At 33.4% G+C, this 26,259-nt stretch overlaps 3 protein-coding genes and 1 long non-coding RNA gene across 5 annotated transcripts; 2 read left to right on the plus strand and 2 right to left on the minus strand.

The window, feature by feature from the left end:
• Positions 1 to 807: 807 nt before the first annotated feature.
• On the plus strand, positions 808 to 6,554 carry LOC123225359 (ABC transporter G family member 13-like). Its single transcript, XM_044649294.1, has 9 exons — positions 808 to 1,203; positions 3,497 to 3,576; positions 3,714 to 4,175; positions 4,336 to 4,458; positions 4,773 to 4,904; positions 5,023 to 5,307; positions 5,413 to 5,685; positions 5,763 to 5,870; positions 5,963 to 6,554. The coding sequence occupies exons 1-9, from the start codon at positions 945 to 947 to the stop codon at positions 6,317 to 6,319; spliced, it is 2,079 nt and encodes a 692-aa protein (XP_044505229.1). The 5' UTR covers positions 808 to 944; the 3' UTR covers positions 6,320 to 6,554.
• Positions 6,555 to 14,022: 7,468 nt separating this feature from the next.
• LOC123224740 (exosome complex component RRP45A-like) lies at positions 14,023 to 19,377 on the minus strand. Of its 2 annotated transcripts, XM_044648440.1 has the most exons (11): positions 19,004 to 19,377; positions 18,758 to 18,908; positions 18,017 to 18,226; positions 17,462 to 17,557; positions 17,233 to 17,347; positions 16,633 to 16,713; positions 16,333 to 16,521; positions 15,774 to 16,057; positions 15,528 to 15,586; positions 14,816 to 15,081; positions 14,023 to 14,515 (listed from the first exon to the last, which is right to left on the minus strand). In XM_044648440.1, the coding sequence occupies exons 2-10, from the start codon at positions 18,892 to 18,894 to the stop codon at positions 14,861 to 14,863; spliced, it is 1,392 nt and encodes a 463-aa protein (XP_044504375.1). In that variant the 5' UTR covers positions 18,895 to 18,908; positions 19,004 to 19,377; the 3' UTR covers positions 14,023 to 14,515; positions 14,816 to 14,860. The 2 variants fall into 2 exon arrangements, with proteins under 2 accessions (XP_044504375.1, XP_044504374.1); XM_044648439.1 differs by lacking the exon at positions 14,023 to 14,515 and having other exon boundaries at positions 14,559 to 15,081.
• An 891-nt stretch (positions 19,378 to 20,268) lies between these two features.
• LOC123226099 lies at positions 20,269 to 22,350 on the minus strand. The gene is made up of 2 exons (XR_006504273.1): positions 22,061 to 22,350; positions 20,269 to 20,734 (listed from the first exon to the last, which is right to left on the minus strand). It is a non-coding gene; the product is annotated as an uncharacterized LOC123226099 (long non-coding RNA).
• Positions 22,351 to 22,400: 50 nt separating this feature from the next.
• On the plus strand, positions 22,401 to 25,046 carry LOC123226098 (RNA-binding protein Y14-like). Its single transcript, XM_044650575.1, has 4 exons — positions 22,401 to 22,742; positions 23,542 to 23,678; positions 24,291 to 24,442; positions 24,779 to 25,046. Exons 1-4 carry the CDS (start codon positions 22,481 to 22,483, stop codon positions 24,822 to 24,824), a joined length of 597 nt encoding a protein of 198 aa, XP_044506510.1. The 5' UTR covers positions 22,401 to 22,480; the 3' UTR covers positions 24,825 to 25,046.
• The last annotated feature ends 1,213 nt before the right edge of the window (positions 25,047 to 26,259 follow it).

Below are 26,259 nucleotides of genomic sequence, written 5' to 3' on the forward strand. Positions count from 1 at the left end.
TAACTATTGTGTAGTTAAAATCTCTTAATATCATAAAATCACTTTTTGTCTCTATCCTTTATTGTATTAGAGAACTAGTAATATAATAGTAGATATAAGCTTTCGTATAACAAACAAAACCATTTTAAAAAAATATATATGTTCACTACCATTGTTTGCATAAATTTACAACTTGAATGATTGTGTGTACTTATCAGTGGCAAAATTTTCAGCGTCAACACAAATTGATAGCCTTTTATTTTCAAAACTTAGCTACTCCCTAGCGAGCATGTGCTATGGTTTTAAAAATTTTGTAGAGAGGGAAGAGTTAATAAAATGTACATGTTATAGTAGCTTGACTACAATGTCTTATATTGATGGCGTCTGCTACAATTAATATGAGGAGGGAAATATTTTACCTAGACTGCTAAAGCTTACAAAAGAGGAAAAATTTATTGCTAGTTTTTACTTCTTCCACTGTTACCAACTAAACATTGAGCAAACAAGCTTCTATACTCAAACATTATGCTTCAAGAAGACAAAATTTTAGTGGCAGTTGGAGTTGGAATAATTGCAAATCCTTTTATTAATAACCATGCATGATTATCAACAAGAAGAAAATATTCCATGCAAACTTTAAGCAACTTTATAAGGATATATGTATTTCTACAGAAAACCTGTTCCAATTTCTCTCAATCACTTTCATCTTCTCTGTAGATATATTAATGAAAGCATTGATTGTGATTTTAATGAACTGGCTGGTGATTGGCTGACTAGCAGCTTAGTATTGATCATCTATTTCTTCTGTATATTATCTTACCGTCTGCTAAAACCTATGCAAGTTTTGGCCACTTAGTTGCTTCGCTTCAGAAAGAAAGTTTTTCAAAAGTGAATTTCCCCAATCCTGTACACTTAAAAGCCAGCTGAAACCCACCAATAACAAGCATATTTTACTTCTGAAGATTATGGAGATAGAACAGGTGAATCCGGGAGGTGATATCGGTGGCTGTGAAGATAATTCTGAGGTGGGTATATCAAGAGTTGGATATGAAGGGGCGATGTACCTTGTGTGGGAAGATCTGACGGTCGTGCTGCCGAACTTTGGCGATGGACCCACTAGGAGACTACTTAATGAACTCACTGGGCATGCTGAACCAGGAAGGATCATGGCAATAATGGGTCCATCTGGCTCCGGAAAATCAACCTTGCTTGATGCATTAGCAGGTTAGTCTTTTGACTTCAATCTTCTTTCGCTTTCTCTCAAACTTATGCACATAAAAAACACTCGACAGAGATTCTTTACTCGTAAGCATGCTGCGGTTGAATGTATTCATTCAACAGTCTAGTGCAAAAACAAAAAGAAATCAGCATATCCCTGCACATTCAGATTATGTAGATGCAAGAGCTTAAATGGACTTATTTTTTATCTTATCTACTAATTAATTCAGATAGTTAAAATATTAGGAACCCTTAAGGCCAAATATCTGTATCCGTTAAGTTTGATCCACATGAATCAAACACCAGAGAGGTCTACCAACCGTTGTATATACAGTAGCAAAGCTACTCTCATATATTCTTTTTATCTAAAACAGGCATTTTCATTTGAAATCTATTCTTCTGTATAATCCTTTATAGGAACCACCAACTTCCTATGGTGTTGTGTCCCTTTCCATAACTTGAAATGCTTAAACACAGTAAAAGCAGCGGACGATAACTACAAACCGGCAAGTTTGTGGTTAGAACATGCTAAACTTGAACTCCGGAATGTAGCTTTTTATGATAACAATAGACTTGATAAACACAAGGTAAAATCACACTTTTGTTTGTTGGTAAAAGTTTAATACTTTACTGGTAATGGCTAACTTCACATATTACTAATCCAGGTGTGACATGAATTCAGAGGAAGTAATGTCTAACCATGTAACTTTATTACATTATCAACTGGGTTTTAATGTATTGAATTCAGCTCTTTCTCTTTTCGAAGCCTTAAAGCTCTGAGAACTTTCACATTCCCATCCAATAGAAGTTCTTTGATAAAGTGAAAACACTTGTAAGTAAAAGTGAAAATTTTATGTTAAAAAGCATTTCATTAAGCATTTTATTTTTCTGTATACCAAGTATTCTGTCAACAAACATTTCAAGTATTTCCTCTGTTATAATATAGCCTTTCACCTAGTTCAACACAATACTACAAAGAATATAGAAGAAAAAAAAATTAGATCATTTGAAATACTTATTTCACCAATATCAGAACAGGTTCCAGTTTAATGCTCAACTTTAATGTGAAAATTTTCCCATCATAGGAAGTTGTATATTCGAAGAAAATGACAGAGACTTGTAATTGGTTGGCACATTAAATATAGAACTGCAACTTTCACAACCGTATAGCAACATATCATGACCCTATTGGTGAGCAATAACTGCCCCAACAAACAAGCACTGTGTAAATTATTACAAATTCAACTCCCAGAAAAAGATGTCATTGAAAACTGAACAACTATCAGTATAAATACAAACAGGAATTATTTTGATTAAATAATCTTTAGATCTCTTGAATCCAATAAGAAATTCCCTTGATCCTGATTGATTTAATAATTTCCCCAAATTTTTTATGTTCAAAAGTTGCTTATAAATGTTTTACAGAATTATTTATAATAATTACACAAGATAAAGAGAGGATGTCCTGAACCAGAGTTTTTGAGTGATAAAAATTGAGAAACCTTTTGGAAGTTTTCAAATACATATTATTTAAATTGTCAAGTTATTCTGCTGAAAATCAAGGAGCACAAGTGCTCCACATAGAAATTGTGACAATGAAATGACAATTAATTTGGTTTGTGACCCACAATCTTTTTGCCAGTTCAACAAGGAATTTGACTAACAAAGAACTTCTACATATATATATATATATATATATATATATTTATATATATATATATATATATATTTATATATATATATTTATATATATATATATATATATATATATTTATTTATTTTAATTTTTTTTCTTACAAACTGGATATTTATTTGTGGGGACAGGAAGGAAGATAGAAAATAAGAAAGAGAAAATTCAACCCAAATAGAAAGAAAGCAAAGAACATCACAGATAATTAATGCAATTTGATATATCCATTGTAGAATTCTTAGGAACAATAGTTCTACACAGTTTCACAGGCTTTACCATAATTAATGCTATGCTTCATTGAATACTAATATGTATAACAATAATGTATCAAATCATGCAAAAGTTCATCTAGTTAAATAGGTCAATCAGATAAGGAAGCTTATAAAATAAAATGTTTGCTATGTAGAAATTAACCAGCCTTGTCCTCATGAAAGATTGAAGCATTTTGGTACAAAAATCCCATTTAAAGGTATATTAAACCAGGGTTGAAAAGCTACACAGGAAATTTGCAACTACCTGGCGATAAGATTGTTGCATCTGTTACTTTCTCTTCTAGTTTTTTAATCAAAATGATCAGAGTTCGTTGAAAACTCATTGAACTTGCTACAGGTAGACTCTCAGGAAACGTTGTCATGACTGGGAATGTTCTTCTTAATGGGAAGAAGAAAAGACTAGACTATGGTGGTGTTGTAAGTAACTATTTCTAGATTCTTAGTAATGGTTTCAAAGAATATTGAAAATTCAATGTGAGTGAAAATGTAAGAAATATCATTTTGTAAAGCCATTTCTTTTACCTGTGTTTCTTCTGTCCCTGATGAAATTCCAGGCATATGTAACTCAAGAAAATATACTATTGGGAACTCTAACAGTAAGAGAAACGATAACTTACTCAGCTCATTTGAGACTCCCAAGTACTCTGACAAAAGAAGAGATAACTGCCATTGTACAAGGTACAATCATGGAAATGGGCCTCCAGGACTGCGCTGATCGGCAAATTGGAAACTGGCACTTGAGGGGTATCAGTGGTGGGGAGAAAAAGAGACTAAGCATTGCACTTGAGATTCTTACCAGACCTCAGCTTCTGTTTCTTGACGAACCCACCAGTGGCCTAGACAGTGCCTCAGCCTTTTTTGTGGTCAAAATTCTAAAGAATATTGCTCATAATGGTAGAACTGTTATCTCTGCAATCCATCAGCCAAGTAGTGAGGTCTTTGCACTCTTTGATGATCTATTTCTTCTATCTGGCGGAGAAACTGTTTATTTTGGAGAAGCAAAAATGGCTTCCAAGGTACCTAATACTGCATATCCTGTAAGCATTGTATTCTTTTCTCAGCTCTAACTATAAAACAAAATCAGAAATTTAAAATAAGGTAAACGTCATTATGCAAATAATACAATCCTAAAGGAACCTTATCATAATCTTCATAAATATGGTATTTACTTTGCAGTTCTTCGAGGAAGCAGGATTTCCATGCCCAACACGAAGAAATCCTTCCGATCACTTTCTTCGGTGTATCAATTCAGACTTTGACAATGTCACTGAGGTTTTGATGGAATCTCAAAGACTATGTGTATGTAGTTTGCATTTTTACAGTCATAATTCCCATCAAAATTTGCTTCAATTTTTCCTCCGGTAATGTTTGTTATTGTTGACAAATGCTGGTTGGTCTAGTATGTAGCTATCTAAGAAGTAAAACAAAAAATAAAACTCAACCATAATCCAAGAATAAGAAATGTTTCTTAACATTACTTTTTTTAGTAGTAAACTTCTTGTTTTCATGCTATTAAACACAAACACTTACAAACTCATTACATTTTCATTCAGTCCTTGAATATATTTCAATTCTCTTGTCATGAAACTCACATTTGCTATCTATTCCATCAGGATTTTCAAAACCGATTAGATCCTTTGACAAATTTATTAACAGCAGAGATCAAAGGTATGCTAATTAGGAAATATAAGTGCTCAGAGTATTCAGCCAGAGCAAGAGGAAGGATTCAAGAAATTTCAACTATTGTAAGCTTCAAACAGAAGTTTTCTTTATTGATTTGGGTTTTATTTTCCCTTTGGTCTTCAATCACAATAGAAATATGTATATCATGTGAATATCCTTAAACAAATAATTTTGTGGCAGGAGGGACTTTCATGTGACAGAAGGTGGAGAAGCCAAGCAAAATGGTGGAAGCAACTCTTAACATTGACAAGGAGATCTATGAGGAACATGTCTAGAGATTTGGGGTATTACTGGTTAAGGATAGCAATCTACATAGTGCTGTCTATTTGTGTTGGCACCGTCTTTTTTAATATTGGAACAAGCTATACTGCAATGTTGGCTCGAGGTTCTTGTGGGGGGTTTATATCTGGTTTTATGACATTCATGTCCATTGGAGGTTTCCCATGCTTTATTGAAGAAATGAAGGTAAAATTCTCAAGTTCAGAGGAGCTATCTTGACAAAGTGCTACTACTCATAGTTTGATGTGATGCTTTAAAGCTTTCAATAACCTGTTTTCTCTTCTAAAACAGGTTTTTTATCAAGAAAGGCTTAATGGGCACTATGGGATTGCAGTTTATATTATATCCAATTTCCTATCATCTTTCCCTTTCTTGACCTTAATGTCCATAGCTTCTTCATCAATCACTTATTACATGGTGAAATTTCATTCAGGAATTTCACACTACATCTATGCCTGCCTTGATCTTATTTGCTCCATTGCAGTCGTAGAGAGCTGCATGATGATGATAGCTTCAGTGGTTCCCAACTTCATGATGGGAATCATTGTGGGATCTGGATATCTGGTAAGAAAATATCTTCATTAATCTTAAATGACATCTCCTTTTAATATCTGCTAATGGTAATTAGCTTCACATACTAGGGAATCATGATGATGACTTCTGGATTCTTCCGGCTGCTTCCTGAACTACCGAAGATCTTCTGGCGCTACCCAGTTTCTTATGTGAATCATGGCGCATGGGCATTACAGGTAAGGTTTAATGAAAATGCTTCCACCCAGGATGTTAAATCAAAATGCCTATGTCAGAGAACTGGAACTCACAGTTGCTGTGATGTGCGCAGGGAGCTTACAAGAACGACATGATTGGGCTTGAGTTTGATTCTTTAGAGCAAGATGGACCAAAATTGAAAGGCGAGGTGATCCTCACAACCATTCTTGGCATTAATCTCGACCATTCGAAGTGGTGGGACTTGGTTGCTGTGATAGCAATTCTCCTATCTTACAGACTTCTTTTCTATGCCATTCTTAAGTTCAGAGAAAGAGCTTCACCTATTTTCCGAAAACTTTATGCGAAGAGAACTGTTGAACACCTTAAGAAACGCCCTTCATTCAGAAAAATGCCACCTTTCAGTTCCAAGAGGCATCAAATTCAGCATTCACTTTCTTCTCAAGAGGGTCTTAATTCTCCAATTCAGTAGAGGCAACAGCAAATTATTCATTGACATAACTGGAATCTGTTTGGATCTCAGGTATGAAAGGAAAAAAAAAATGTTTCAAAAAAACTATACACCTTCATGTATGAAGGATACACTTTATTTATATTTTGGGAAATTTGGAAGTAGAGGTGTAAGAAGTTAGCAATGTTATTATGGAGTTGTTATGCTCTTATATGATTATAAAAATGACTATTTTACCCTTATGAGGGATGATTATGAGAAAAATAAATAATAATGCCTAACAAAGGAGCATATAAGTAATAAGACTTTAGCGAAGACTATTAAAGATATATTGGCCTTAATGAAGGCAATATAAGATGGAAATGTTGTGTTAGTAGTCAACTATTCTATTACAACACAATAATAGAAATTATTTTGAAATTGTCAAACTGTGTGTTTGACAACACAAAGAAATTTTAGAGGTGTCCAACTATGTGTTTGACAACATGAACTCTAACCAGAGTGATTTTGCGTCCAAAACTAAGAACAATATATCAACTTATTTTGTGAAAGCACTAGAGCTAGTCTGTGTGACATTGATACCCATTTGATGGTTATGCATCAACGTTGGGTGCCTTAGCATTTACAATGTTCGTGCATGTACTAATGTTAAGTGTTTTAATATTTGGGATGTTTGTGCGATATTGAGAGAGGTCCAAGGTCTTATTCCTCTTGTAATATGATATCCATAGTTTGAAGTCCGATCTATAAGTGTATTGGGTACACCTTGTAAGTGACATATGAGATATCTTATGTTTTCACCAGACGTTCAAGACACCAATATATATCGTTGATATTATTTATCTGGGATGATATCGCCATCAGAGATTAGGCATTGGGCACTGAGATACTTCGGATGGGCATTCAAGATACTGGAAAAACATTTGAAATACAACAAAGAGATTAAATAAAGAACACTTAATAGATTATGATTATTTATGATGTTGTATGCAAGGTGTCAATAGGTCATCTACTTATTGAATGTATTTCACTTACTGTATTCCTTTTGTGGTTTGTAGATAGGATTGTAGAGCAATAGGATAGCAACGAGAGAACCAATGAGTCAACTTGGAGCTACACATGAGGCAGGGGCATTTTTAGTGATTTTACTTATTTGACTATTTTTGTGTATTTTGGATTGGTTTATTATTACTTATGCATTATGGTTTTCATGATTTGGATTCAAGACATTGGAATATTTGACATTTGGATTTTATATTATGAGTTTAATTAATAAATGCACCATTTGGGGATTGTGGGAGTATTCTTACTTACCTTGCATATTTAGTATTGTTTTTTTATGTAAATTATGAAAGAGTTTTGGGTTAACACCTCTCTTCGGCACATATTTTGAATATACTATATATTTGAAGAGGGGTGTTATAGATCTCTAACAAGGTATCATGGTTGTCAACCGATGAATTGTTAGAGATTGACTTTTACCTATCCACAATATGACATTGGTTACCATATAATTTGATCTTTTTATCATACAATATCTCTTTGAGATTGAAACATAAAATTAGTGTTTATCTAAAGAAATCATTGATATTTATTTATTAACGTGTATATTAATAACCATATGTATTGGATTGAACAACAACTCAATCCTACAATGACCACATATTTCGATACTCATTAATGTCGTTAGTAAGCCAATCAAAGATATCAACCCTTATACCCAGGAATGATGAATTTTCTATTGATTCACTATAATCTTCATATATCTCTCAATATAGCTAGTCACCATTGTTTCAATAATCTTTTTTCAAAGACTATATTTGGTTGGTGTTAATCTATATTAATCCATGTACAAAATAGTTTAGTGATCTCAAATCGAAGGATTACATGTATCATTGTTTGTTAAAAGATGTGTTTCATAGACATTGAGATAATCATCTATAAAAAATCTTCTTGGTGGGTTTGTCTGATAGACATATCTACACAATGTGTACCTATAAGTTGCACCAAACTGTTAGCAAATAACTTTGATTTGTCACCACTTTTCTATAGGATGATATAATATTATAAAAGTTATAACCATATTACATGTGCCAATAATAAAGTTAAGATCGAAGTTATAGATGTTTTTAGTTTGCTCATTATATGTGAATATAAGATTCTCTCATTTTATTGATATGTATTGATTATCTCATCATGGTTCTACCCTCTTAAAGGTATTTATCTTGATTTACACATGCAGTTACAAATAAAAAGTGTCATTAGAAGTTGAATAAATATAACTTAACCATGAACTTGTATCGTCAAGAATATTGTCTTTAGAGCACCAAGTAACACTAATATCATCCCTAGCAAGGCCTTCTTCCCTCGAACAGGAATATCTCCCGGGTTATCGCTCTCCAATTTGGTCTACTCTGCCACTACTATCTCTGTTGGTCCTCCCTCTAAGCGAACATTATCACTTCATCATTCATATGCCTATCAATAAAAAATCTTTCATAATTTAGTTCTTACGGCATAAACAAACTGTTCCACTCGACATATAGTTTCCCTCTCGCCTGAAATTCGACAACTTGTTTTCATCATGTTGGAGGAGTGACAAGTAGATGAATACGCCAATGGTTTAAAGGCTTGAAGATCCCAAAGATCAATCCCAGCCATGGCGGACTGGGATTGTGAAGATTCCAATGTGCCATTTTAATAACTCAAGCTAATTCAAATCCTGATATGGCTCATTAATTATTGTGTATGTGTTAATCAATCAATTTCCTTTCAGTTTACTCCTTACAGTGTTTCCCCTTAATTTCCTATTTACACGCAGTACGTAGTTTTCTAATATGCCACCTTTCAGTTCCAAGAGGCATCAAATTCAGCATTCACTTTCTTCTCAAGAGGGTCTTAATTCTCCAATTCAGTAGAGGCAACAACAAATTATTCATTTACATAACTGGAATCTGTTTGGATCTCAGGTATGAAAGGAAAAAAAAAAAATGTTTCAAAAAAACTATAATTGTTTTTTGTACACTCTCTCTCATACTATTCAGAGCAATCAAAGATTTTATTGGAGTTCTTTAGAAGAAACAATATAGTATACAGAAATGGCCTTGCAATCTGCAAGGGCCATAACTTCTAGTTAGAGCTCCGAGTTCTCTAGTTGTCCATGAGGTAATTTAAGGACATAACTGCAGTGCTAGTAAGAACATAACTTGAAAGTACCATGGACACGTAGAAACAGTTCAAGATTTTACCTTGACATTTTGTAGGGCTTTCTTGACTTTGGAGCAAGCATAATAAGACTGTAGAGAACCAGTTTGTCAGACCCATCTTTTCCATGGAACCTGTTTTCTGTTTGTTGCTTTTCCAACGTTAAACATTATGGCTGATTAAGAGGATACATGGAATGCTAGAAGTGTTCATATTGCTTCAGTTCTGAAACCTCACAGTGTAGCTCATTCAAATGGTGTTATTTACACCTAGTTAAGTAATTGAGTAAACAACTAGAACCATTTTTACTACGAGAAGAAAGAACAAACCCACGACAATTACATTAAGCTATCACATTATCCCAAATTTCACAATCATTTTTAGTGAAGTGACCCCACATGTCAGAAGCTTTCTTCCTATTACTAGTACTGCTTACATGTTTGGCGACTTTAGATGGTTGTTGAGCTACAAAACTCACATTATTGTCACTGATGGAGGACATCTACAATATAAATAGAAAATCATGAAAATATATTAGGAATCCTTCTTTGAGAGAATATCAATCGCATTCCCTTCTCGGACTTCCTTCATCAAATTGAACCATTACATATATCATTTTAAAACTTTAATGTAATAGTTACAATAATCATGAAAACATGCAATCATATAAATTTGAACGTCTTCCCAAGGAATTATGAATCCTAATACACAGCCATACCACAAAAGAAATATTCAGTGGAGGTTAATCAGTATTTCTTCACTTCTACAATTCACCAACTAACTGTTCTATTGATCAAACTTTAAATATTTGAGATGAGAAATTGTTATAAATGAAAAGCTAAGGGGGAAAATTGTCTTAAACCCTAATTGAATCCAATGTAATTGATAGGTAACCGTTCATATCTCAATAACAACTCTATCACTAATCAAATTCAAATTCATTAAAAGTAAACGAAAAAAATAAAAATTTGACTACACTATATGCTCTCTCTTGGTGTTTTGAAGAAAAAAGGAATTTGAAAATCATATTGCTGATTTACAACATTGCAATAAGCACTATTGCATTACCATTATCACCATTATTCACCGCGTCCAACAAAGAATGTAAGTCCACTAGCTACAACAACATTACTAAATTTTATTACCCATGCCTCCACCTCATCACATTCACGGCTACCAATAACTTTGTCACTTACTGTATCTATTTGTTCCCAGTTTACAAGCTACCGAGCGCAAGAATCTATATCACCCAAATTAGCACTTAACACTTGCACCACTAATACTATAAACATTAAAAGTACATTTTGGAAATGAAGGCTGAGTCAAATTCAAATATTCTTTATTCACTAATATTACTGACGTTAAACCTAGTATAATACAATCAGATTCAGAAAAAAACAAAGGAAAAGGGTTATAAACCTTACCAGGAGAGAACGAGAGAGAACGGGAGACCGAGTCACTTCAACGAGAGCTCCAAATAGTGGAACGAAAGAAGAAGTCATTATGAGAGGAAAGTGATGATGCAAACAGAAGAGTGAAAACAGAATATGGCCTTTCCTATTTGATGTGGTGGCGAGTAAGTGGCTGATCGGCTATGGAACGAAACGATGTGAGATGAGATGGTCTCTATTCATGAATTCTGTTTTTATGTTTGTGATGTTTTAGTGATATTCTTATGAATAGTGTTATGTGCATAATTTTTATATATAACTTTATACATAAATAATAACATATCATCATGTGATTAGATTATTAAAAATTAAATATAAAATAACATTTAAATATATAATAACATGTCACTATTTCTACATAAAATTATATCAAAAAGTTGTTCACATAATATTAATATTGTATTCTTATATATAGATTTTTGTTACTTTATGATGATGGTATTTATAATTATGTGAATTCTGTTTGTGACACTTGGGATTTGTTTCCCACTTATTTTAATAAAATGGTATCTTTCATAATTTTGCATATGTGGCGAATATCTTAAGATATTTATGTTGCATGAATGGCCTAAGTGAGTGGCATTTCCAATGGGGGGTAGGACCTCTTGTGTTAGGTGTTACATTGGAGTGACGAAATTTTGATCCTTAGATTTGCAAGCCTTGCAGTTGCTTTTCCTTACAAGGCCAGTAATTGATCGTAGGGTATCCAAGTGGACAAGGTCATCTTGAAAAGAGGTAAACTCTTTACATAAGAAATGATGTCTATGAGTCACCACTCCAATCCATGGGTTAGCAATTTTTGGTTGCCTAGTCAATTGATTAGGGTGTCAAAGTAGTATGCATTGTATAGACAGTATCACTGAAATGTGATAGAAATGTCATTTCATTTTACCAACTATTTTTCATGATGAACAACTATAAGTCTTTGGCATATAGCGAATATGACTCAGGATTTTGTTTCTGTGCTTTAGCATAAATAATTTTAGTTGTTTTAAGAACTAACGTTTTTTTGAATCGATTGGAGGGATTGAAGTCCTTGGTTTCACTTTGAGGGTGGCATATATCTTCGACTTAAATGTTGAGGAGGATACATTGATGATTAAAATCGTCAATCACCAGCTTGTAACATGAGTTGTACTTTCTTTTTTGAAGACATAATGATAATCAAATCACACTTAGGGGATAACATGTGAAAAAGGAGGATGCTCAAGGTCGAAAAACCTTACTCTGATGAGTTGGCGGAACACTTCCAATTGGCATTCTGACACTAGGTGTTGCCTATCCTTGGTGTTTAAACTCTAGGTCATGGGAGGTATTCAAATCGTAAGTTTTGATCTCATCAAAGTGTATGTCTTATCTAGGCTCTGTCTATATGTGTTTGAGAGAATGATTGTTTATGGTCCACCTTAGGATGCTTTCGTGAAGGGTCTCAAAAGAGATATTCTACCTACGTCAACAATTTAGGAAAATTTGTTTGCCTTTTGTTAGACATTTAGGGGAGCATTACACAAAAAAAAATTGATGGCATGCTAGCATGTTTGACGGGAGGCCCTCTTTCTAGCCAAATTACTGATAAAATTTCTCATCATTAATTTATGTATATAATTCAAAGTCTTGCATAAAATAGGTTAAAATGACATTGAGGATCAATAATAAATCTTGATATCCATTACGGTGTTGCAAAATAAATGTAAACTAAAAGTTTGATACAAAATGGTTTTTTATCGTAATTTGACCTATTATTTGAAAGTTTATGTCTATAATTATGATGTTAATACCTCTGGGAAAATGCTCCTCCAACATGAGGAGAACGTGCTTCAATGAGAAACATTTAAGGGTCATTTGGTTTCAGGATATAAATATTATCTTAGTAATCTATATTTTATTACCTTATTTGATTTGTAAGTAATAAAATATTATAGTAATCTTTTATTACCAATGTTGACGTGATAGATAATATAAGTGATAATCTGATTACTACTTTCACCTTAGGTATTAAAAGATTACCTCAGTAATCTTGATTTTATTATAATTATATTATTATTTATTAATTTTTTGAGACAAAAATAAATTTATTTTTAATTAATATTATAAATAGTATAAAAAATATTTAAAAATAATTATATTCAAGGGCATTTAAATAAAATAATTTACTAGTAATCTTTTATTACCTTTAACTAAACACAATAATTATTTATATCTACCAAATTTTATCAAACATAGTACTCATTTATGTCCAGTAATTTTTTAAGTAATCTATCTTTAAGATAATCTCTCTATTTTGATAATAAAATATTACCTAAACTAAACACTCTTTTAAAGAAATTGTTAGGTTTGAGAGTTTTGTCTTATTATTTTGATCATTTTAACAGTATTAATAGATACGATATAAAAGCAATTTTACTCATATATCGAAAGATCAGACATGTAACAATAGTTATTCTAACCCATGATCATGTAAAAAGAATGAAAAAGTCATTTACGCCCTGGTTATGTATAAACATAATCATTTTTACTTTCTATTGTAGACAGACGACATAGAGAGGGAATCAATTAATGGAATATCTTCTATGATCCAGGATATCTATTCGCTAAGAGAGACCTAGACTCTCAGGTGTAGGGAACTAGTACAAAACAAAACTAATGCATAATTTCTATCTACGTGTTTTCACATTGTCTATACTTACATCATATGCTAGTTGCTTGCTGGGAAGCCTGACTTACAGTTTCTGACGAATTTTCGCGGGTTGCTCTGCTTGCAAAATGAAGAAAAATTTGTGCTTGTGGGTCTGTCGAGATGGATTCAACTCATTCTTGCTTGCATGGAATCCTCGTATTCATAAATTCCAATAGTCTTTTCAGTCACTTCCAAATGTTTAATTCACATTGGATAGAAGAAAATTCACCCTCCACTAACAGACTGCTCTTTCAGGCAAATGATAGATGCTTTGTCCTGTCTCCAAATATATTTAAAAAAAAACACTGTGGGGCAAAGCATATCCAAAATCTTGTCCTGACGTGATTTCCATGAACTGATCACTTGATGCAAGTCAAAAGATCAACAATCCGTTTCCTGTTGAGAATCAATAAACCATCTGGCAAGTCTTGTATAACACTAATGAGGAACAACATTACATGAATCAATCCACCAGGAACTTCTTAGACTGAAAAAAAAAAAGTTCCAGATAAGAAAATGCTTTGATTCTATCATTTAAATGAAAACTTTCTCGAACTCTACTTCAAAACAGCCTGATACGAAGTAACATCAACAGCTCTTGCAATCCAATATGAGAACAGCAACAGCTTGATCTATTTCATCCATAAAAAAAAAAAGTCATTAAGAGATTAGCACAAGAAGCTTTCGGTGCCAACTGCCAAAAGTGAAGCTTCATTTTGGTTTCTTTTCTATATATTCTGACTAATAATTTATCCTTCAATTTCATCTGAAGTTGAACATGTATCAAATCTCGACTTCAGTTGTCCCCCAGAAACTGAGAGCATCCACAAAGAAACTGCATAGGGATCTTGTAAAAGTTGTCCATTCCAAATGAACAATGTCAACCTAATACAATCAAATAATTAAGAACCAGTCAAAACAAGAGGTATACTATTAATCCTCACGGAAAATGGGGGTAATGCACCATCCCTTTACAATTTCATTAAGATAACACAAAATTGATATGCTACAACAGTGGATATATCTAGTTTTGGTTATCCTGACCAATGATTAACACAAGGTCATCTATGCCATACTTTTGACGAAATTTTTTTGAAAATTGACCGAAAATTTGATGATCAATTTAAAAAATTCTATGGAAATTACACAACTAAATATATATATTAAAAAAAATGATTAACATACATGCAGGGAGAAACATTTCTAATGATCCTATCAGCCAAAATTCATCTAACTTGCATCAGCAGCAGAGGATGCCCTCTTTTTTCTCTTGTTTTTGGGCTTCACAGCATCTTTCAAAGTCTTATTTCCATCCTTCTGGGTTCCAGTTCCAGTAGCATCAACAACTGAAGAAGCTGGATTAATGTCTTCGGGTGGTTCCTCCGGCTTGACTTCACTAGGCTTTTTCTTACCTACTAAGTCTTGTTGCTTCTTCTTGAGCGTTACTGTTCCTGCATAGTTTATGCTTAACACTCGTCAGTATGTAAATCCTTAGAATCATAAAATAAATTCACTCAATTAAACTGGTGTCACCTCTGCCCAAAAGAATGAGGATGTGTTCACATGTCCAATTTTCTTGAGCGCATGCATTTATATCAATGAAATATGCAGACATAAAAGTTTGTATGCTTGTGCGTGTAAATGATAATTATGCATGACATTCACGCATATGCTATTCTGCCTGCCTTTATTTCCAGTCCTACAACATTAACTATCCACTTTCCTTCAAATCCCACCACCTAAGTCCACTAAGGGGCAACCTTATAAACTCAATGACATGCAACTTTAAACTTCAAAGGAAAAAGTTTCAAATCAGAAAAATATAAATCTACAAAAGAAAGCCAGAGAAAAATGTTGTGGTTTATGCTAGTAAAGAGTATTAGAAAAAGATGAGTACCATGTGAAGCTAGAGATGCTTTCAGCAAGTCCAGATCAACGCCCTTTGAGTAGGGATCCCTAAGGAGAGAAAGTCAGAATATATAAGTTAAAAAGCAAAACAAATTCAATAAATTAAAACAAGAAATAGAAAATCAGGCCTTTGTGAAGTCTTCCTTTTGTGCAGAAAGCCAAATTTTTATATAGAAGTTGTATGCCTAAAATCAGATACAAACACATTTAGAAGTTAGAAAGGAAAGCACCATACCAACTCACAGGCTCCCCAGCAAAATTTCTAGTGCCATCATTTCTCCCGTTATTTCCACCTAGTCCAGATGATTCGGTTCCGCTATCATTATCATTACTTTGACTGGTACTTTGCTCAGATACAAGTCTTGAGTTTTCAATATGGTTTTTGGACAACTCAATTGCACCTTTATGACCGATAGATCCCTCATGTTTTACTTTCAAGTTAGCACTACCATCTAGAGCAACAGAAGTAGGGTGTCGCTTGATCTTACGTAATGCTCTTTCCGTGTTGTATGCTTCAACCTACATCAATTTCTTGTTGAAATATTTGGTCAAGTTTTAGAATGAAAAACCTGGTGGACAAGATGCTACTATTTGTAAGCCAACAGGAGAAAGAATAAAAATAAATATAACAGCCACAAGAGTAAAACCAGTCTCTGTGGTTTCCTGAAGGACCTGAACTACTTAAAAGCAAAGGTTTCAAACATGCAATCCTTAGTTTCTGGAAACATCATTACATAAAGTCAACATGGTGTACACAAATAATTTATTCCCAATCAAAAGCACTGGGAACTCACAGCGTCATTTATCTTCTTTGTTATATCACTAGCTGTCCGGGAAGCAATCCGCAAACATTGCATGACAGCACTTTGCAGGACCCCCTCTCCTCCAGGTTTCTGAATAGCACAAACATCTCCATTTGCAGAAAGTGTAGCTGTCATTCTTCCTGTCATAACAGCTTCTTCATGATGAGTTGGATCTATTACCTACATGACATTACCACATTAGAATTAGAGTAAGAGTAATGAACTTTACCTCTACAAAAATATGCATTTTTAAAGATTACAGGAAAGTTTTATAGGACAAGATTTTCGTACCATGATGCTCTCACTACTGAAAAATCCAAAAGTAACTGCCACAGGAAGATGATGTACTATCAAGGCCAGTGGTTCTCTTTCCTGCAAATATGTTAACACTCATAAACATGTGACATAATACATGGTCAAAGGCTGTTAAATAGATAACCTCTTGTAGCCAGGAACAAGATGTAGCATACATGTAGACAATTAAAACAGCAGTATTTCCAATTTCATAAGTCTATCAAAGGATGGTTCAAAACTTTAAATGGCTAGTTTAGGAAGGGAGGAACTACCAAAAAGATAATTGGTGCTCTTCATCAGTTTTACCTTATTTTATTCTACTTTACTGAAAGGTTACAGCAATATAACTTGGTTTAGATTTCTAAAACATCTTACCACATTATATTCCCCATTAATCCCTGAAACTCATTTTTAAGGCATAGTGTCAAGGCAAATATATATTATTCAGATAATTATCTCTCAAAGAGTGGCTATAGAAACATTCAATATGGGGGTCAGAGAGCTCACTAAATTGTTACTTAGAAGTTACAAAGCATAATAAAGTTGTTGAACAGGCACTAATGCACTATAGTTTTAACCGCAGGTTCTAGAGCTAACCTCAGGTGGATGTATTATCACTTCCTGGCCATTCTCCCCTCCTAGTGAACATTCAGGCCTTCGGAATGTCAAGAGGGCAGCCAAAGCAGCAATATTGGCAGCATCAACTAAATTTCTGTTTCCAGTCCACAAGGATAAATCAATCAAATTAAAAAACATTAAATATCACTTTGACAAACAATTATGTGTGCGTGTATATATATATATATATATATGCACAGCAGCTTACCCCCCATTATCTAGAATGTGGAGATCAATACGGATAGCCCATACTAGCTTCCCAGCTAGAACACAGAGTGATTCTGTATCAACTGCCCTGCTTTCCCTGCAAAATCATATAAACCTTCAAATATGTCATCTATATGCAGAACCTAATGGTAAAACTATGTTAACCATGTTTTCCTATAAAGGGAAAGACTTGTTTCACATACAATCCCCTTCTTTCTAAGATGCTGCATCATGATTTCCCCCACGCTTCAATAGATTTGCTTTGTCTTAACAATTGCCGAACTCATAAAAGAGTATTTTTAATTTACACTTTAGAAGAGATATGTCGCATGAAGATTGTGTAGTGTTCAAGTTTATAAGCAAGTATATATCATAAAACTCTCAGAAGAAATTTGAACATCATAGGAAAACATGTATATTTCTTCAGACATTCAAACTATTAGATTATCTAAACAACTAAAAATTTTAAAAATTATATTGGAAACCAAAAAATTATGTAAGTCAAGTCAATTTTCCTTTCAATATAGATTTTACGGAAAAAGTTCATCATTATCACCTTAAACCACGATCTATTATTCGTCCCAACTCAACTGCAGATTCTCCAGGGCGACCTGGCTCGAATGAGGGATCAGCCATTGGAGAGAACTCAGTGAAGATTGAAAGTGACCCTTCATTTGGTCGGTCCTGATAAGGTTGAACCAATTGACCAGTCACAAAACCCATTACATGAGTATGTCCTAGCTGCACTTCTGCTGAGCCATCTTCTCTGCACATTCATCACAACATCAACCGTAAAACCAAAAACAAAATGCATTAAGCATTTCGATATCTATTGACAAGCCAGTAAAACAACATTGCAAGTAACAACTATCACAATAAGATATCTATTAGCTTAAGCTCTCTGAGCTACTGCACAAGTGCACATGGTTAACAATAAAAAAATTCAATGCATTGGCATTGACAACTACAGTACAGGTAAGCATATGGGAGCCAAAATTAAGGTTTTACATGATCTGCTAAGGCTTCATTAAACAAAGTTTAGTTGCAGCGATGCATATTTAAGCCCAAGAAAAGTTCATATGAAAACCCAACCAAACCGTACCACTGCCAGAATCAACAGTCTCTAGAAAACCACAACACGGGTAATGCATAACTTCATATTTGTAACATTCAACGTCAAATTAATATAAAATAAACTCCATAAACATACAGCATTTCACTATACACTTACTATTTTCAACACAACTATATAAAAAAAAAAAAAACGAAATCTAGATAATTACATAGGAAAACTTGCCTGCCAAACTTGATGGAGAGTTTACGAAACTCGTAAAGGTTGCGGCCATCAACTCTAATACCAGAAAGCAATGCAGACTCTATAAATTTCTTCTCATTCACACTTAATCTCCATGTATTTGCTAATCTTGCATCCATTTTCGGGCACCCTTCTGCATAAAACGAAAGAACTAATTTTTCATAGATTCTCTCCGGCATTTTAACAAGCAGCTAGATTCATAAGCAATTAAGAAACTAAAAATCAAACCTTTACTGGCATGAGAAATTTTCCCCAAAATTGAATTCTGGGAAATTAAGAGAAGCCTGAAAGTGAGCCCAAAGTTGTTTGAATTCACCAATTAAAGAAGAACAAGAAACAACCGCTGGAAGATGATTATTCAAAACCCTAGGGTTTTGTTTCAGACAAAAAATTTATAAGAAAAAAGCTTTAAAAAATAAATTAAATAAAACTCCCCGACTTTTAAGGCAGTGTTTCGCGCTAACGTTTTTATAATATAACCTTAATTTTATGTTTTCCAGTTAAATAATTTAATTCAATTTGGCCACCAAACCTTAATCATATCAACACACTCTCATTTAGAATACCTCACATTTTAACTCGAAATAAAATAAGAAAAAATCATTATGTCAATTTTAATTTTAAATTTGTGATTTTATTATAAAATCATTGTTTTTTCAACAAATTTTATAATCTTGATATCGTATTAGTTTAAATAATAATGTGATATTTGTGGATGATTAAATGGTTTAACATGCCGTATAGTTTTTTCATTTTTTAAGTAAATATAACTTTTATACGCTCAACATTAAAAGGATTTTAAACATAATAAAGGTGTTAAAGAATGTTTATACATAATCGAAGTTAAATAAATTTTTTTACAAAATTATAGTTTATTATACGTTTGATCTTCTAATATTTTAGATGAAAATTTTCTTATATCATGTTTATTAATAATACTAGAATGATCAAAACGATGAATGATTGTATGATGATATATTTATTAAATTAAAAATTTACTTAATTGAATCCAAACATGAGAGTGATGGACGTAGGATCAAAGGATTACATTGTCAAAGTATATAGATGCTTTGATGATATTATAAAGACAAATATATCTTATTCATGTGTGTTTTTCGTAAACTTTTTTGTTAACCGCACTTTCGTCTCCACATGTTAGGGGCAAAGCAAAAAAGTAGAGATAATTATAAGCGTTGATGCTGATGGTAGTTCTTTTCATCTCCTAGGCATGGAAGTCTTTTTCTCTTAGCTTTGTTTTTGAACCGATGAGGTGAGAGTTCGATTGAGCTCTTATTAAAAGCAAAAGAAGGATCAAACACCTTGGCCTTCATAATGTCATTAAAAGATCTATATACTCGACAATATGACCCCTCAGCCATATACTCAAAAGTGGGCTTGTATTGAGTGATGAGCAATTGATTACTTCATGTCATTAAAAGATCTACATACTCAACAATATGACCCCTCACCCATATACTCAGAGTGGGCATGTATCGAGTGATAAGCAATTGATTACTTCAAATCCAATGGGAAGTTCAAATTGAAGAGAATAGGGATTGTTTAGTTTACATATTCATAGCATAATCCCCCAAAAATAAGAAAGTTTTATCTCAAAAGATTTGGATTTTACATGTGTCATCAGAAATGGTTTAGTCAGTCAAAAACATAAGGTTGTAGCATACCCAAAAGTAGAAATAATATTCAGGAACCAAATACTTGTATCTATTCCGACTCTAGTTTTCGTAAGTCTTATTTACAATAACTTCAACTAATGATGTTAAAAAATTTACCCACTTACTGCAACATGACTGGGTTTCCTTTGATTCTCTGCTCCATATGTTGATATTAGATGCTCGCCTAGTTTGTCAAGCATGTTTGAACAATTTCATGCTAAGCCAATGGAAATATACAGCTACTACAATCATAGGAAGTGTCAAGGGCACCAAAAAGCAGTAATACCTGTTACAAGAGAGGAAAATCATGTGATGGACATCAGATTAAGAAAAAGGAAGAACATAAAACGAGAGAGAGAGAGAGAGAGAAGGGGAATAAAATCAACTGGATTTTCAAAATGTCATTATAGTTAATTGCGGATATCCAACAAAATAGAAGTCCTTTCAAATCCATGATTAAAACTCAAAATGTTGAAAAACAAACAAAACATATTAGTGGCAGGTGAAAACTTTTTAACAGTTCACTTTGAGATAGCCACAAACCGAATAAATGAAAACTTTGAAATTATATCAGACTGACAGCAAGCACATTTGCTAACTCGTAAACGTTTTGTTCTCTTGGACAACTCCAAAATGGTTCTCTTTCTTGTTTCCCAGACCCAGGTTTTCTCACAAGTACATATATTGTTTGAATAAGCATAATTACTTACAAAAGATAAAAAATCCAAACAGATAAAAACAGACTTTTTAAGGGAAAACCTTTGAGCAGTATCTTTCCATTGAAACAAGTATAAGTCACTGGTGTTGTTCCTTATACAAACATTTCATCTTTCACTATCATATTGTTCAGAATCACACCACTAGAAATAGAAGCACAAAATACACTCATGATTTACATTGAAATTCCTTAGGCAATTTCTAGTTCTAAAAGGGATCCCCATCCAAGACCTTTTGGTACATAAACAAAAGCATATAAAAAAGAAAAGGAAGGAAGCCAAGACCACATGCCACAGTTGATAATTTTTCAAAATTTTGTTGATCAACATTGAAACAAACAGCTTAGTCTTAGATCAATCTCATTGCATATTCATAGAAGATTCACTAACTCAAATTTTCCCATCTAAAGAGAACAAGATATCCTCTTTGATACAACTAAAAATCATCAAACAACACACCATTCTGCTGTGATTAATACAACAAAAGAATTTCTTCGATGATATAATAAGTTCCGAAGCAGCTTTCAAGGATCAAAATATTCACACACCCGAAACAACGTGAAACACACAAAATATCTCAAGAAAACCACCACCTTCCCATAACACTTCATATTATTTTATTTCTCAGCAACCTAATATCTCTGGCCAACAGAAAAAAATCATATGAAATTATGTAATCATAAAAACTAGAATTCACATCTCTGTTTCAAACAATATCAAACTATTCAAAATGCTTCTAATAACACCCAACAAACAGGCTAGATTTTACGGTTTTAAAAACTCAAAACAGCACAAAGAAATCATGAGAATCAGTTGGTAGAATCCAAGACAAAATTCTCTCTTTCGAATACTAATTAATATTTTTTCCACAAATAAAGAGAAACGACATTTATTACCTGTCGTTTTGGATGGCCGATAGAATTGGATTATCGAAGGGAGGAAGAAGTTTGGATATGATTGTGGCAAAGAGGAAGCCGAGGAAGGACACGGAGCCGATCACGACGAAGAACCAACCCGAATAAGGCGTCGGATCGGAAATGGATATCAGCTTCATTTCTTCAATCGAAAACAGTAGAGGAATGAGGAAATGGAATGACAGATGGGCCGGAGCCCATTAATTGAAGTCCAAAATCAATCTCATAGGTCCATTGATTAATGGGTCGTATCAAATTTGGGCCTAAAGTAGAAGCCTAAATCTAATTCCAACGGCCCTTTAATGACAAAGAAAGTTACCAAACACAACACAAAAAAGCGAACGCGCTTCGTCTTCTACTGAGAGAAACGACTCAGGAAATCCCTAAATTGGCAAAACATAAATGGCTAACACGGAAGTGGACGCGTTGGACTTTGAAGACGATGACTTGATGGACGAGGACGGCGCCGTCGACCTCGACGCTTCCTCTTCTCCTCGTGCTGCCGCCCCTCAGCCCAAGCTCAAGTCTGCCATCACCGGTGCCGCCCCTAAGAAGACCAAAGGCCGCGGATTCCTTGAAGAAGCCGATTCCGAACGTCATATCCGCCTCGCTGATCGTAACTTTGACTCCCTTGGCTCGGATGGTGGGCCCGGCCCCCAACGATGTGAGTGTAACAGACGCTTGCGCATTTTAGGGTTTGTTTTAGTTGAAATTAGGGTTTGTTTTAGTTGAAATTGTAGAGTTGGCTATAAAATCTCTTATATTTTTTTGTTGTTTTCTCTCAATCCCTTGTGGTTTAGAATTTTGGTGATGTACCTGTCTTACTTTAGTTTTTTTTTTTTTTTCGGGGTAGGGTTGGGTCTAGTTTAGCTTGTTTATTTATTTGTGTTTGAGGTTTATGGTAGAAATTGGGAATAAAATCATTGAATTTCTCTAGAGTCGTGGTGAGTTTCACATCAACCTACGTAGTTTAAATTTTGTTGAACCGCTATTCTGTTAGTTTTTTGCATGCGAAACTTGTGGTCGAGGAGGTATGGATGGACCATTCAAGGCTGATTGTTGGGATTTAGCATTAATGGGTTATTAAGTGATTGCATACTTTTTGAATTTCACTTCGATTTGTACTCCGATGTTGCCATGTGTGCAAGGAGTTCAAGAGCTAGTGGATAATTCTTAGGTGTGGAAACTATTAAATATCCTTATACGAAAATGAACATGATCTTTTTGGAAGTTTTCCTAAACTTTGACTTTTATTTTGTTAAATCCAGCCTATAGATTGTATCACCTGGGTCTTATTGTTTAATTTAACTTTCGTACTTCTTTAGTTAAATTTTCAAGATGCATCGTGTATGAACATTTCCTGATGGAAACGATTGTGTACAACCCTTAAAAGAGTTTTCAGTATTACTGTTTTTTGGTTTTACTAGTTATTTCATGTCGCTTTTTTTTTAAATAATGTGCAGCCATTGAAGGATGGATCATTTTGGTGACTGGGGTACATGAGGAGGCACAGGAGGATGATTTGCAAAATGCTTTTGGTGAGTTTGGGGAGATCAAAAACTTGCATTTAAATCTTGATCGCCGTACTGGTTTTGTGAAGGTAATTCCTTTTGCCCTTGATTCCCAAAATTGTAGATGTATCATTAGTCATTACATTCTTCTTTATGCTCAGAGTTGTTGCAAGTGATGTTCACAAGATTAGTTTCTATTGGAGGTTTTTACAATAATTACACTCTTTTTGGTTCATAGTTTTTATAATCTGTCATGTTTGTGTGCTTTTAAAGCTAGTTTCTTTTGGTATATTTGCATTGCTTTTAATATTTTTATTCAGTGTAAATTTGACGTAACAGATACGGATTCGGTTTTCTATACTGGATTAAATCTCGAACACCACTTTAATTAGAACCACAATTGGTTATGTTTACTCCATTCCACTTATGACATAAGACATATGAGAATTATCAATAAAGTGATTGATGTAGATCAGTCTGACTATGAATGGGAACGGGAATTAGGGTTTGGATTAGTCCTGGCTACATCTAAACCGATGTCTCATTTCATAATGTTTTTCCAAGTTATAATTTATTTGTTATGTTTTCACAGTTAATTTTTGTTGAGTATTTAACAATACCATTAACTAATTAATTATTTTTTTGAATGTTTATGTTATTTTTTCTTTAATGTAATCTAACATGATACTTTGATTTATTAGGGATATGCACTGATTGAATATGAGAATTTCGAGGAAGCTCAAAATGCTATAACTGCAATGAATGGAACTGAACTTCTCACGCAGACTGTTAATGTCGACTGGGCTTTCAGCAATGGACCTAGCACTGGACCCTTCAAAAGAAAGAATATGAGGTTTGTTGTTGTTCTCTTCTTTTCAGGAAATGTAGATATAATCTTCCGTATGCATAGGCAAGAGGTCTACTTGTAATTACATTAAGGGACGCTCCTCCCTTTAGTATTAAATGTATAAAATGTAAAAGAATATGATAGTTTTAACAGGCGCAACGTATGTCTAAATAAAAACTGTTATGTCGGCCAGTACTACGTTTTATTGAGAGGTCTTGGTGTAGACTGATTTAAAAGGGGAAATAGTCCTTTTCTAAGTGACCATGGATTAAACTGTATTAGTTTTACAAACTTTTATTACCATTTTTGGAACATTGTTCTTACCTGCAAAAAGTTTCACAGATCTGCACGGACACATCGCTCAAGGAGTCCTAGGAGGAGATATTGATCTTTTTTCATGGCCGGATGTGAGTGCAAGATGGGTTTTGGAACTGATATTTTTTTCTTTTTACGGGAGAGGTTTAAGTTGATGCTTATGATTTCATTTTATCCAATTGTGTTTGTGGAAAGTGTCTCACACCTCCAGCCATTTCCGTATTATTGTGTTGTATTATGTGATGGTTTATCCTGAATTTACATTAATGTAGTAGTGATTAGTTTTATTTGATAACCTGCAACTCGTTTCAGAGCTAAAAATGGGAATTTTTAACTGGGCGACATTATTTTTGTAATTTTTCTTGTTTCTGAGCATCTTGAGAGATAATTTTCAGGGTGTAAAGTGTGTACATGGTTGACTTTCCCAGTTTGAGATGGGCAGAAGAAATTCCTTTGAGATTGGGCATAAAAGCTGCTTCTTTTGCATTTGCATAACGAAAAAGGACTATTTCTCATCTAAGTTTTAATACTAAGACAAATACATATCACGAGATTTGAAAAACTCAAAATCTAATTTATAATTTAATTTTTGTTAAAATTTTCTACTAGATGCAAAGGTAAAATTATCATTTTACTAATAATATTTAAAAAATCTAAAATCTAACATTTTTCCCGTTAAAGTTTTACAAGTTAACAATGTTATTCTTACTTAAAGTTTTCTAATTTTTAAAAGTAGTACTTTCTCCTTTTTCCAAGTATAGGGTTTATATTCTTCTTTGCTTCAGTCATCAACGATGATACTTTTGTTTGAGGGCACATTGGCCAATGTGTCTTCATGTCTCACCCTTTTCAATGCATAACACGTTTTCATTGATTTTAAACAAACCAACAGAGACATGTGGATTTGTTTAAATTGACAAGTCTTTGTCAATTCTTTTGGAATCGACAAATCAACGAAGACATGTTGATTTTTGGAATTGACAAAAAGACGTCTTAGACAAAAAGACATTTACGTGAGAGATGAAGACATGTTGGTCGGTATATCTTTAGACAAAAACATTGTCGTCAATGGTTGGAGAGAGAGAATATAAACCCTAGGTTTATGGGGGAAAATTTTAGACATAAATGAAGTTGTTAGTTTTTAAAATTTTGAAAGAGGAAAATATTGAATTTTATATTTTTTTTAATATTATCAATAAAATAACGATTTTACTTTTATGTCTAACAAAAAATTTTAACAAAAGTTATAGTATAGGTGGGATTTTAGGTTTTTAAACTCATATGTATTTGTCTTGACATTAAAACTTGGGTGGGAAATAGTCCTTAGGTCTTATTTTTACAATCATATGAATTTGAAACTAAAGGTAGTTGAGTTTATGGTGAGTGATAGTAGACCAATGTAATGTCATCACAACCAGTTTGGAGGCCTTTGTTTCCTAAAATAAATTTTGGATTTTGTTACAGTATAATGATGTATGTGTTAATACATCAAAGTAAACATTCAATAC

Source organism: Mangifera indica, chromosome 9 (genome assembly GCF_011075055.1).
Source record: "Mangifera indica cultivar Alphonso chromosome 9, CATAS_Mindica_2.1, whole genome shotgun sequence".
Taxonomy (NCBI): domain Eukaryota; kingdom Viridiplantae; phylum Streptophyta; class Magnoliopsida; order Sapindales; family Anacardiaceae; genus Mangifera; species Mangifera indica.